The sequence below is a fragment of the Uloborus diversus genome, chromosome 10, assembly GCF_026930045.1.
Source record: "Uloborus diversus isolate 005 chromosome 10, Udiv.v.3.1, whole genome shotgun sequence".
Taxonomy (NCBI): domain Eukaryota; kingdom Metazoa; phylum Arthropoda; class Arachnida; order Araneae; family Uloboridae; genus Uloborus; species Uloborus diversus.
Window position 1 is genome coordinate 95,738,260 of NC_072740.1, and position 13,724 is coordinate 95,751,983.

The window sequence follows — 13,724 nt, forward strand, 5'->3', positions numbered from 1 at the left end:
GATGTGTGGATAGCATATATTTTTTAATGCTTAACCCTTTATATGTTACAAGAAACACAGAGCAATTAAGAAACCCAAATTTTATTCATAAAAAAAATCAAATTTTCCATTTTTTCCAATTTTTCCCAAAAAAAAAACCGGTAAAAAAAACGGTTTTTTTCCACCACTTAAAAATTTCCGGAAATTTTACATCTCTAGTCTCGGCAGAAAAATGTCAAGAAAATTTAATTTGCTTTTGGCCAAGGAAGCTCTTGAATACATGCAAGAGTTGTCGGAAAATGAGTCCGAAGATGAAAATTAAGACTATGACTTATTTAGTGAATATGCCCCGTCATCTAACAAAGAATGTGAATCATCAGATGATAATTTATCTGTTGATTTTGCGACCCAATCTGACAAGGATATGAATCACTTATCCGACAACCAATGTGTTACATCAAAGGCAAGAAGGAATAAATGTGAAATAAAATCCCCATATATTACACTAAAATTGAAAAGAAAATGGAGAAGTTTTTGGGATAGATGGATCAAAATGGAAAATTATTTCTTCCGAAACTAACGATTGTGGAAGAATTTCTCAACATAATGTTTGTAAAGAAGCTTGCGGCCCGACAGCATACGCAAAGCAGAATATTGAAGATCAATTTGCGTCCAGCTCATGGAGACTATTCATAAATGAAAGTATGCTTCCTCACATAAAAATGTATACAGAAGAAGTTCATAGACAGCTAGGAAACACTGATTGGACCCTAAAATTAGAAGAAATTAATGAGTTTATTGCAATTTTATATGCTCAAGGTCTATAATGCGCAAAAGGCCTTGACCTTGATAGTATATGGTTAACTGTTCTGGGTCCTCCTTTTTTTTTTTGTGAAACTGTAGAGTATTCTTTCATGTTAAAAAAAAATAAATAAATAAAATAATATATATATTTAATTACCTATTAAAATTAATATAAAATTAGATTAAGTATTTCTTAATATAAAATTAATTTTTCAGCATCTTAACTGTAGCCAACATGTGATTGGTCAACAGCCAAAAGCTAATTTAAATATCAATGGACCAATCAGGTGTTGGCACACATGTGCTGCACATGTAACTGCATTTCCAACTGTTGGTTTTCAGCAACATGTTTTGATTTTCACAATGTATTCAGTTGCCTTTTATCTTGCACGAAGCAAGTTGTGTTCATGTTAAATAAAAAGATTTTTACAGAAAGGTTTTTACTCTGATTTGAAACAGATAAGTTTCAAATCAGTTAGTAACTTTTAATTTTTAAAACAGGTTATGGGCCCAGGCCCATCTTCAACTAAACTTAAACTAATTGAAATTTTGGACTTGAACTTAAATATTTTTGAATTTAAACTTCAACTTTGAATTTGAACTTGAATGTGTTTAAAAGTAAACTTAGTTATTTTAGAAATTGACTTTGACATTTTGAAAATTGAACTTAAGTTTTTCTGGAGGCTTACTTTGATATTGCAGAATTTAGACTTAGCTATTTTTTATGCATTTACTTATACATACCTTGTTGAAACTTAAGAATATATTATTGAAGTATGGCAGCTAATGAACTTTATTCATCTACATTATCATTCCCCAAACCAAATGCTTTATAGGCTTTAAATCAGGGGGCTGAGCAGGCCAGGGAAGCAGGCAAAACTCCCATTGACGTTCCTCACACTACTGGGAGACCGTTTGGGTACAGTGCATTATTTTGCTAAAAGTGATCATCTTCACCAGGGAACATTATAGCCATAAATGAGTGCCGGTGATCAGCAACTATGCAGAGGTACTCAGTGCTATTCATAGGTCTATCCGCAGATATCAAAGGACCCAGTGTAAACCAGGAAAGCATTCCCCACACCATTATTTCACCGCCATCAGCCTGAAGAGTTGTAGAAGAAAAAAAAAATTTTTTTTCATGGAGAAAAAAAATCATAAAACTGGTAAAAATGCAGTTTTTCCGCCGCAAAAATAAAATTTTTTCGTTATCAAGAAACCTAACTAAATTTTCAAAAAGGATGTCTAGAGGATATATGGGTCTTTATTTATTTTTAGAAAAAAGAATTATTCAAATAGGTTAAATACTTTTGAAATAGTGTCCATTTCAAATGGAGTGTTTTGCCGTTTTTTTCCAAAATGGCGGATTTTGTGCAGAATTTTAGTAGGCTGTAACTGAAGAAAATTTTTTTTTCTTGCAAAATCCTTTTGGGATATTTCATATGTCTCTTAGTTTTAGCTATTGTAATTTTTTCAAAAAACAATCGGTGATAGTCATGTGACAGGCACGCCTCATCTGAAATGGAATGGCTCTTATTCTTTTTTCTTCTTTTTTGGAGCTGATAATTTGGAATGTTGTGAGCAAACTAAAACCAAATAATAACTACTTTCTTTAAAAAAAATTCCAGATTTTGGAGGGGGCTCGAGCCCCCTCAGCCCCTCCCTTATATATGCCCTTGTTGAAAAGCAAATATAGTTTTATCTTAGAAACTTAAAGGATATTTAATGAATATTTCCAACACATAAAATACATACTGTTATGAAATATGTCAACAAGGCAAGTCTTGACTTTCCCTTGTTTTTACATGCCCATTTATTGTACATTTTAACTGCTAATAGTGTTATTTATAAATTTTAATGCTTTCAAACATATTGTATGAGAAAATAAGAGCAGTTAAAGCAGAAGTAAGACATATAAGAAAAATAAATTTCTTGATTCAATTTGAATCCACAAATGTAACTCACTTGGTCCAAAAAACTTATGCCCAAAAAAAGAAACAATAAAACCATAGATGGAGAGTATAAATAGGAATGCCTTGCCACCAAAGGAATCTGAAAATAATAATACAATAATAATAATAGCAAAACTACTATTAAAGGCATATAAATTCACAATACACAGTTTAATAACATATTAAGCACTGAATCTGGGAATAAACCAGCAACAAAACCGGGGGCGTAGCTGGGGTGGGGAGATCCGCCCCGGGTGGCACTTTTTGAGGGGCACCAAATTACTCTTTTGATGTGGAAAAAAAAACGTATTTTTCAAATAAGAAAATAATGGTTTTAATATGTTACTGCAGCAAAATCTTCCAATTGTATAGCTTTTGGCTCACTACCAAATTAAAATTACTTTCTTACAAAACTTTCTGCTTTCTTTCAAAATCTTTTCAAAAGTCTTTCTTGATATCACATCAGTACAATTTCCTATTTTTTTTCTAAGGGAGCAGCAGTGGACAGTCACTGGACCAATGTTTTTTTAGACTGTAGAAGTTAACTCCAGGAGAAATGAAACAATGAAGTTTTCCTGGTTAAGAAAGTTTCTTGAATAACTCCTAGTGAAACAAAAACTTTTTTTTTAACTTCAGGAAAATGGTGACAAGAGTAAGAAAGGGAGGAGGAGGTGAAAAATGCTACACGGAACAATTTATTGCTCATCCCAGGGGTGGCTTTATATGTTGCAGAGTTTATTTTGATTTCTCATTCATTACAATTGTTCTCTATTTCAATAGAAGTAAAAAGGATTTCTGTTTTCTCGTTTTTGAGAGAAGAAAATGTATCCGACACCTTTGGATCACATGTAGTCTATCCTTTTAGAAGGTAAGCGAATTTCATTTTTCAAGATTTGGTTTGGTCCCTCAACTTGGAAAAAACATAGTCTAAAAATGTTTTTTAGTGCATTCAGTTTCAAATAATTCCGGTTGGAAACCTTTCCCTCCTCCACACGGCAGTCTAACAGCATGGAATATAGCTTCAAAATGTTTTTATGAGGGGGAGCTCTTGAATCTTTCATCTCTTTTCCTGATGCCATTGAAGATAGCTTAGAAATACGGTTTTAGACCTCAATGCTTAAAAATTTCTGGGTAGAACCCCGAACCCTGTCTTTTCCTCTAACGTAGCAAACACAGCCAAAAAGTACATATTTAGGCCTTTAATTCTGAAAACTTCCCCGGAGAAAACTCCTACCCTCTGCCTCTCTTCTAAAATCTCAACATTTAGCCTAAAATTATGCTTTTAAAACTTCGATACTTCAACATCAAATTGTGAAAACAGCATTTTGACATTGACTATCATTTAACTCTTAACGTGATCAGAGATAACTTAAAATGCGTTTTTTGGACTTCAATTTCGGAATTTTTCTAACAGATACCTTTATCTATCCCCCCCCCCCCTTCATCTAACGTCTACAAAGATTAAAACTGCGTTTTAGAATGAACTTCAGCTTTAAGTAAGATTTTGGGAGGCAAATCTCCCTCTGCCCCCTTTTGCTCCTAACATTATCATTATCAAACAAAGCCTAAAGTCAGGCGTTAATTACAGAAATTTTTGTCATGAGAGAGCCACCTGGCTTCACAACAATTTTGGTGCCATTAGGAGTTAGGGAACCCTTCAACGTCACCAAAGATAGCCTAGAATTGTGTTTTTTAAAACTTTGGTGCTAAACAATTTTCAAAGAAAGAAGCCAAACCTTCCCCATTCCAGTAAATCACCAAAGATACCTTTAAAATTGATTTCAACTAAAAAAAAATATTTCATTAAAAATCCTCAGCACCCATCTCTCCCCTAGCGCCCACAACTGTGTCAGAACACACATGCAATTGCGTTGCCAAAAATAGCCTAAAATTGCATATTTCAGAGCTGAAAATTTTCGAATTCAGTTTCCGACAATTCCCGATTTTCTTAACTTTCCCACAAAGTAGCCTAAGCTTCATTTTAAAACTTTGATTTCCGACCATTTCCTTGCTGTGCCCACTGATCCCCTAACATCAACAAAGATACACGAAAAGAGACTTTAGTTTTATAAAAAAATTGGGAGCAAACCCAAGCTACCCTTTTCCTTCACTTTACTAAAAATTATCTAAAATTCCAATTTTTCACGTAAATTTAGCATTTTTTTTCTCCAAGTGTGCGCCTCCCCCCCCTTCTTTTTTTTCTTTTATAAGTATGTAGAAATTAATTAACTTTTTTTTCTTAAATTAAATTTCTAGTTTTAATTTAAACACACTTGACAGTTTAATGTACTAGCTATTTCTCAACAAAAGTGCGGTAAATTGAGGAATCTCCCCAGGCGGCAAACACTGCAGCTATGATACTGAACAAAACTATCATTTTTAATACATATGTGAATTTATATCTGATGCTCTACAGTTAATCCTTGATGTAAAAGACAGATTTCAAAAAATGAATTGTGTATCAAATGACTATCAACTTTAAATACTAAATTGCAACAGCAGGTAAAATATCTAGATGTTAAGCGAAATGACAATAAAATGCGTAAATCATAATGACTTTAAAATGAAATCTAAAAAAAAAAGAAAATACAAGGTTCCCATAAGGTTTAATAGTACTGAAATATTCCAATCAACTGATTCCAATAATCAGGGCCGCCGTTACCAGCACTGAGGCTCAGTACCAATTTTAATTCAGGGTCCCCCATAACCCACCCCTTTATCACCACTGCATATTTTTATACCGTTGTTTCATTTCCTCTCACTCACACACTTCAAAATGAATAGTTTAAAATTGCATTCTCATGTGATGGTGCATTGTCTAGTTGCTTCTGAATTTTTAAGTTTTAATGTAGATTTAAAAACTTTAACTTGAAGTTTGCATAAAAATATATTTAAAGGTCAAATTATTGGAAAAACAGTTTCATAACCTTACGGGCTCCCTCAAAGCTCCGGGCCCTGACGCTATAGGTTCGGTATCCCCACCCAAACAGCAGCCCAGCCAACAATGAATGCAGCACACCATAGTCAATTCAGAGACCCTAACAAACTAAAATACCATTAGGGTTGATGGGCATTGGGTTCAATAAGTAGAATCATCATCTACTATGCTGAATTTCAGTAGGCAACAATTCACAAAAACTTGTCCGTTGCGGAAATAAAATTATATGATTTCATGTTGGCAGTAGGTCACCAATTATCATATGTAACTAAATCTCATTCTAGACATCATTAATTTAACAGGCAAAAAAATCAGAACACCATCGTCAATTAACTTTATGAACAGGAAGAGCCATTTAAAGAGGGAATCCCTCCCTCCTCTCTGGGCTTTGAAAAATTAATGTTTTTACATACACTCTATAACAAAAAAATAACAATAATGCACTTAGAAAGAGTTGTTAAAATTAAAGAAAATTTGAGATATGTAAGGACAACATTGAAATAAGAATGTGAAAGCAAAAGGAAAGCAAAATGATCATCTATTTCTGGAAAAATCCCAAATGGATAGAGGTTTTAGTAACCTCCTAGTCACTCTAGCATGAATGTCCAGTGCAATACAGGCAAGCATGGAGGCATAACAGCCTCACACTATGTCCTAAGTCATCTCGTACCGGAAATACTGTAAACGTACAACTAATTCAATCAAACTCATATGCTTACCAACTAACTCTACAAAGCAATCCCAGATATGCTCTCTGACAAGTCTGAGGATCAAGCAGGCCAGAGAAGGTGATAATATGGAAGAGAAAATTCTATGATCGGGGCAAACATGTCAGCCAAATCCGAAACTAGGGGCCCATACCTTGAAGGGGCCCAGCTTGGAATAGGAAAACTTGACAAGTTTTTTTTGAGAAGGGGGCCCGGCGACCTAACTGACAAGGGGCCCAACTTAGCTTGTAGCAACCCTGCCTCGAATCTCTAATACCTTGCTGTGTGTGGCTGAGCATTGTCTTGTTAAAAATGACTCTTGGGAGCTCTGCTATGAGTGCCAACACATGTGACTGAAACACAACACAAACGTACTGTTAAACTGTTATGGTGTTGTGGATTAATATTGAGGGTGACTGTGTATCATAAGCCATGAGATCCAATAGTATCATCTCATGCGGATGTGGTCTGCTTCTGAAAACGAAAGTAAGATTAGGGCTTTTACATTGTTGCCTCCATTTAGTGTGAGTGTCGTGTTCCACAGGATAAGACTGCAACTGAATCGATCCAGATTGTCTTTCATTACAAATTCAGATTAAATTTGGGCATTGATGATAATCCTGTACGCTTGTACAGACCCCATTTTGAACTCCTTAATAGTGCCTGGACAATGCTCCATAACACACAGCAAAGGTGCCAGGGGACTTCATCTTCACAAGATCACATTTTTTGGTGTGCTCATCCCCTGATTTGTCACAGATTGAGCATATCTGGGATTATTTTGGACTGTAAGTAGGACTGCCTACGATTCAGATCTAATTAGTGGTGCTTTTACAGTAAACTTGGAACAAGATGACGCAGGACATCCTACAAAACTTTTAAGCCTCAATCCTTGAAGAAAACTGAAAAGATAACAACGGCATCTTTAATAACAGCTACCAAGATTGTTTGAAAGGTGCTTCTGATCGACATAATATAAGACCCCGACAAAGAGATATTAAGTCGAATTATACTTTTCCATTTAGATTAAATGAAGGTCAATCCAAAAAATGGGTTTATTCGACAAAAGCACGCACAGTTTAAGGGAAAATATTTATCAGATATTTTTCACCACTTGTAATAAGAACATCATCACTGTATGATGAATTTATTTTACCTTCACAAAATAACCAGAAAATTTTACCTCCACTTCCTTCTAAAATCTTGAAAATTCCAAAGATATCATTTGTGATTTAAATGGGTAAAATCCTGTTAGGTAAGGTAAAACCAATTACACATACGTGTATTAGTTTTAAAGTGGGACATTTTAGTTTGGAAAACAATATGGAAAATACTGCAAATAAAATATGAATTTTCCTGCATCAAAATTAGCAAGCCAAGAGAGGGTAACATATATCAAAGTAAATATAGTACTACAGAATGTCAGAATGTATTAACAAGAACAATTAAATTTAAAACATACACGTGAACTTGCAACCATTTTCAGTAAAATCAGAAAAATCACATCCATATGTGCCTACAGGAATATATGGTGCTTCTTTCACAACTCCATCCACTGTACTTCTAGCAACAATATTATATATTGCTCCAACGTTTGGATATTTCAGGAAAGATAGTCTAGTGTCTGGATGAACTGAATACGATTGCACCTAAGAAAGAATAAAATAGACGCTATACACATACCTAGTAGATGCTCAAAAAAAAAAAAAAAAAAAAAAAAATTGAGTGCAAAGCATAAAAGTTTCATCGGCATATTTACTTAAAATCAAAATTGAGTCATGGCTTCCAGGTAGTTCTTTGCAACAATATTTGTTTTAAACATAAAATTTTACCCCATTTGGGAGTGGGAAATGTTTTCAAAAAAATTCTGAAAAAGTGTCATTTTAACTGTGAGAAAAGTAATTACAGTCATTCTTGTGCTTTCTATTACTTAAATTAAGTATTTGCTATTCATAAATTCATTTTATTAGCTAATACTAAGTAATTATTCAATATTTTTGTAAAAATGCTTTTTGTTCCCGACAAGTGATATAATCAAAAGAATATGACTGGATGCGTGTTGGAATATGATATGAGAATGGTGAATTTTCGTTTCTGCCCCCTCCCATCTTGAGAAATTCCTGTGTGCACCACTGATGATGAATAACAATTTGTAACAAAAATGTATTATTTATAAGCTTTATAACTTCTTTATTCTTTTGTTGCTGTTCAACAAGTCACTGTTGACATGTGTAAAAAATGTAGATGAGCAACATTTTCATCTTCAAATTTACACTTTTCAAACCCCAACCAATTCCTATTTCTCTGGCTTTGAGACAGGAATGATTTAGAAGAACCACTTTGTACTTGTGAATGAAGATATTTATGACTTTTCTCTACTTCTTGGGATGCCATGTGTTAGTACTGTAACAAATTTTTCTCCCTTGTCACATGAAAAAACAGATAAAATATGCATTGAGGGTCAAAAAATGCTTACATGAACTAGTTTTTTTTATCACCAATAGTGATATGAAAGTAAAGATGAGTAATAGAAGAAGTTAAGAGTATTTCAAGTAAGATAATTTGATTTTATGTAGTATTATACAGTTATTGTTTGTTGTTACAAATTGTTAATATTCATGAGATTTTTTTCATCATTTGAGTTTTCCTGTAGTTAGCATTAAAGATTAAATAAATAAACTCATGCACTACACATGTATTGATTTCTTCTGTTTTTATTTATTTTAAACTGTTTGACACATGAAATTCAATTGGTGTACCCTATATTCTATTAAAAAGCTATGGTAGTAAAACTTCATGAAGCATGACAATGTTCCTAAATAGGAGCCATGCCTCACATATACATATTTTTTTGAAAATTTCTAGTTCAATTGCTTCTTAAAGGGATTGACGACTTTTTAGTCAGAGTTAAGAAACTATTTTTTACATCTGGAATAAATTGCATTATTTGAAAGATTAATAAACTACTTTAAGAGTTTATAAATTTAAATACCATTCTACTAAATTTTTTGCATAAACTCAATAATCATTTTATTTTTTAAGCATATGAAATGTTTTTAAATTAATATTGAAGAGATTGTGTATAACTGCTTGGTCTTCATCTAAAAAATTAATTTTATTACACTTCAAGAATGAAATGTTTTATATCATGATCTATTCAATAAAAATTTGAAGTTGATAATTTAACATAGCCATAAAAGTTTTATTACCTTAATGCTGTTAACATTTAGTTCAAACAGAAGAAAATTTTAATAAATGAAATAAAATGATAAAAAAATACCTTAGTTGAATATTTCTTCAATGATGACAGATTGCTCATTTTGGAGATTTTATCAAAATATTCATCTTGTCCATAATCATTTTCTTTCAAAAACAAAACATAAGTATCATAGGTGATATACGTCGAAGCACCACACGGTGGAGATGGAACATTTCTTTTAACTCCCATGTTGGCATGCTGATATTCCAAATTTAATCGTGCCTTATGAACTAATAATTTTAAATAGGGAGCTACTTCAGTGGGGAATTCCATGTTACAGCCTCCAGGAATTGGTTCTGAAAAAGAAATTGTTGCTGTTAATTAAGTATAAAGAAAACTTGAGGATGACTAGCTTTGTTTCAAGCTCCTTAATTTAAAATTAAGATATACAATGCATTTTACAATATAGATGATGACTGCTATAATGACTGTTCAATACAGGAAAGGTTCAATCATTAAAAAGAAACTTCAAAAAGGTTTTTTTTAATGATAGTTTTTGAGTGTCTGGATAAGAGATGCAAAACTATAACTACTTTCAAAATTTGATTCATCAATCATTCAACTTAGAAATGTTTGGATATTTAATGATATTACCTAAATTTAATCTTCACTTTAAAAGTTATTTATAATAAATGATATAAAAACATGAGAGTATGAATCCCACACACGTATTTCCTTTGTGACGTTTTCAAAAGCCAAAAAGTATATTTTGTATATTTTTTTTGGGTTAATACTATCGAGTTCAATTTCAATTCCATTAAGTGAAAATGCTACTATAACGAAGACTCCTGAAATACTTAAATCATATTAACATAAGGTTGCAATAATTTTCGTACAATGAAATTTCGCTTTCACAAACTGCTTTCTCTGCTCTTTTCAACTATGCCGAAACAAGATTTGACCCGATTAGGATTTTGATGTCTGAATAATACAAAAAATATATATATAATTTACAAATTTTATGCATTCAACACTCTATAAAATAAAACTTCTAAACTTAAAGGATACATGCATTCTATAGTCTTTAAACAGCTAAGTCAATTATTCAGACAATAAAACTTTTTTTTTAATACTGAGCTTATAAGAAGAAAATATATTACCACTCCCATCCGCAGCTGTAACTGCTAGAAATGTAGAAACAGTTTGTGGATTATTGTTGAAAAGCCACACTTGAGCCTTAGAATCTAAGTTTTTCAGTTTGCAAAACAACCCAATACTTTGACCGGTAATATAATCTGGTGCTGTTGGTTTAGCACTGTAAGACAATAATAAACTTTCTGTATGTGCATGGGCTTGTATAGTTATGGAAGACACATCAAGAGGAATATCTACGACTTGAATAATCACGGTAGAATTTTCAAGGAGTTTTACAAGTTTGACAAGATCACCTTTCATAGAGAAGACCAATACATTTTCCTTTGCATTTGAACCTAAAAAAAAAAGAACTTGCATTAAAAATAAAATGCATTAGATATTATTAACAAATGATTACAATTGCAAGCAAAACATGCAAACAAATAATGTTAGCATACAGACAATCCATTTTTTTAGCGGGAAGAGGAAGCTAATGAAATATTAATCCTTTTAAACTAAGACAAGGTATTCAAAATATTAGCAGTATATGCATCAGTGCTGAGACATTTGTGCACATAGCAGCCCTGCAACCCCCGCGGTAAAGGGGGCTAGGGGGGGGGGGTGCTAGAGTTATGAGGGTGTATGCTCTGAAAAATAACACTACGTTAATATGAGGGTAGATCAAATATAAACCGGAATTTGACTCTAGCGCTGCTGTTGGTAAAAAAACTAAGGTGGTGTTTTTTGCCAATATATTTGTGGCAATGTCTTAAGAAGGATTTCTGTATTTGCACACTTTGGAGATCTAGGCTGCTACAATACAATATGAATGAGCAAGAAGTGCAAAAGTCTGTTGTGCAACGCATCATTATTAAATTTCTCACAGAGAGCACCAAACCCTCTGAAATTTTAAGACAGCTTCAGGTAGTTTGTGTAAAAAACACTTTGTACACTTGAGTGTTTGAGTAGGATAAAAAGGTAGAGCTAAAAGGGAAGCTGTAAAAAACGAACCTGATGAAAAGAGACTACAGACAAGAATCACTGTGGACAACATTGTTGCCATTTGTGGTATTATTAGAGAAAGAAACTAATGTAGGCTATTACTGTCGCTTTGTGGATGAAGCAGAATCTGCATATCGTAGCACACGAGAAAGTCAAGTGATACGTAACGTCATTTATCCCTAGAGAAAATATAAGGCCACATACTGCCATTTTAAGGTGGGAAAATTTTTAGGAACGTCATCGGACACCTTTGAAACCCCTCCGTACAGTCCAGATTTATCCATTTGCTTGGAACACTCAGCAAAGCTATAAGAGAAAAATTTCATGACAATGCAATTGTATAGAGGGGCTCTTACATAATTTGCTCTGCACATGTCCCACTTCTTTCTATCACGGCAGCTTCAAAAACTTGGCAATCTGATAGAAAAAATGTGTATCAAAGAAAAGACTGTGTAGAAAAGTATGGCAGTGTAAAATTTCTTTGGTTGGCATAAACATTTTTTAAAAAGAAATTTCGGTTTATATTTGACTTCTACTCGTATTATTTTTAAAATTTCTTATGGGGGAGGGGCATTTTTAAATCTTGTGAAGTCACCGAAGTGGGGCCACTGCTAAACATCATTAATTCAGAACTTTCCACAACTTAAGCAATTATGTCACAACCTCTATTGATTCACTGGTATGATAATAGTGTTAATATAATAATAGTTTTAAATGTAAGGGGGGAGGGTTAAAAATATTAGTGTAATTAAATTTCATTTTTTATCATAGCTACTACAGCAAGAATCGCAGCAACTTGATACCTAAAAATCAATAACCCTGGATCAACTGTCAACTGACTAAAACTCACACTATTGATCTCACCAAACAGGTGGCACTTCAACGAGGCTTGATTGTAATTTCATAAAATGATAGAATACAAAATAATAATCGATAATAGATAATTGTAGTTTCATAAAATGATAGGATACAAAAGCAGTCACAGATGAGCAGTAAATGTATATTTGATTTGAAGAGCAATTTTACCCTGCATTTATATTTACAGACCTCATTTTTCTGAAAAGGCTCAGATTTACAAGGATGCTTTCTTTCTTGCAATCCAGGTCGAATAAGACTCAGTGGAAAACCTGAGTTACATATTTGGGACAACTATGCCCTAAATACCCACTAAACATCTCAATTAAACTTTGTATGTCTTAGCTGAAAGAACAAAATAACTTTATTTACAATTGGAGTAAATCAATATGATCCTTGTAACGTAAAAATGTTCGACAGTGTTTTCTTCACTACCCAATTATTCAGATACTGTCAGCAATCAAATGTTAATCTAAGTATCAAATGAATACATATCAGAGGAACCCAAATATTCCTACGCATGTTCTAAAAATAAAAATGAAGTATTTCACAAAAAAACGCTTATTATTAATGGTTCATAAATATATTTTTAATAACGATCATTTTAGAGTTCATTAATAAATAAAACCAAATACATGAAAATGGAAAAGAAAATGTAAAAAAAAAAATAGATTATTACCAATTGCATCCATAAAATGAGCAAAAGTCAGAAATAGAAGTATGATAGATATCATTGCAGCACTTGAAACTAACCATGTCACCCAAACCGTCCAGAGGAAAACATAAACAACACTCGACTCAATAAACACACGTGATCGATGTTCGGATTGCCGTTAAACAAAGCAAAAATTCTTCATGATGTGCTAAAGCTGCTTGCAACTGCATAATTGATTGGACGATGAAGTTGAAGTTGAAGTTGAATAAGAGTCTTCAGACTCCAGGTTGATGAGAGGACTGCGTGAAAAACGCCTTGCCTCTGCTAGTTAAATTGAGCGAAAATTGAATAGAGGAGATTGACCAATCATGGGAGGATCTTAATATTTCTTCTTTACAAGGACTGGGATATTAAAAAAGGAGTGCTATCGATTCTTAGTGAATAGTGGCTTGAGGAAATTGAACGTCAAATTGTAAGGATTCTTATTAATATATAGGTT

At 33.0% G+C, this 13,724-nt stretch overlaps 1 protein-coding gene across 2 annotated transcripts in view; it reads right to left on the minus strand.

The window, feature by feature from the left end:
* Positions 1 to 13,372, minus strand: part of LOC129231493 (transmembrane 7 superfamily member 3-like) — a 59,783-nt gene extending 46,411 nt beyond the window's left edge. For both annotated transcript variants that reach the window (XM_054865821.1, XM_054865822.1), the window contains exons 1-5: positions 13,250 to 13,372; positions 10,740 to 11,069; positions 9,661 to 9,935; positions 7,843 to 8,029; positions 2,749 to 2,835 (exon numbers count right to left, since the gene is read on the minus strand). In XM_054865821.1, coding sequence (XP_054721796.1) covers positions 2,749 to 2,835; positions 7,843 to 8,029; positions 9,661 to 9,935; positions 10,740 to 11,069; positions 13,250 to 13,304 — 934 coding nt within the window. In that variant the 5' untranslated portion in view covers positions 13,305 to 13,372. The remainder of the gene's footprint in view (positions 1 to 2,748; positions 2,836 to 7,842; positions 8,030 to 9,660; positions 9,936 to 10,739; positions 11,070 to 13,249) is intronic.
* Between the last annotated feature and the right edge of the window lie 352 nt (positions 13,373 to 13,724).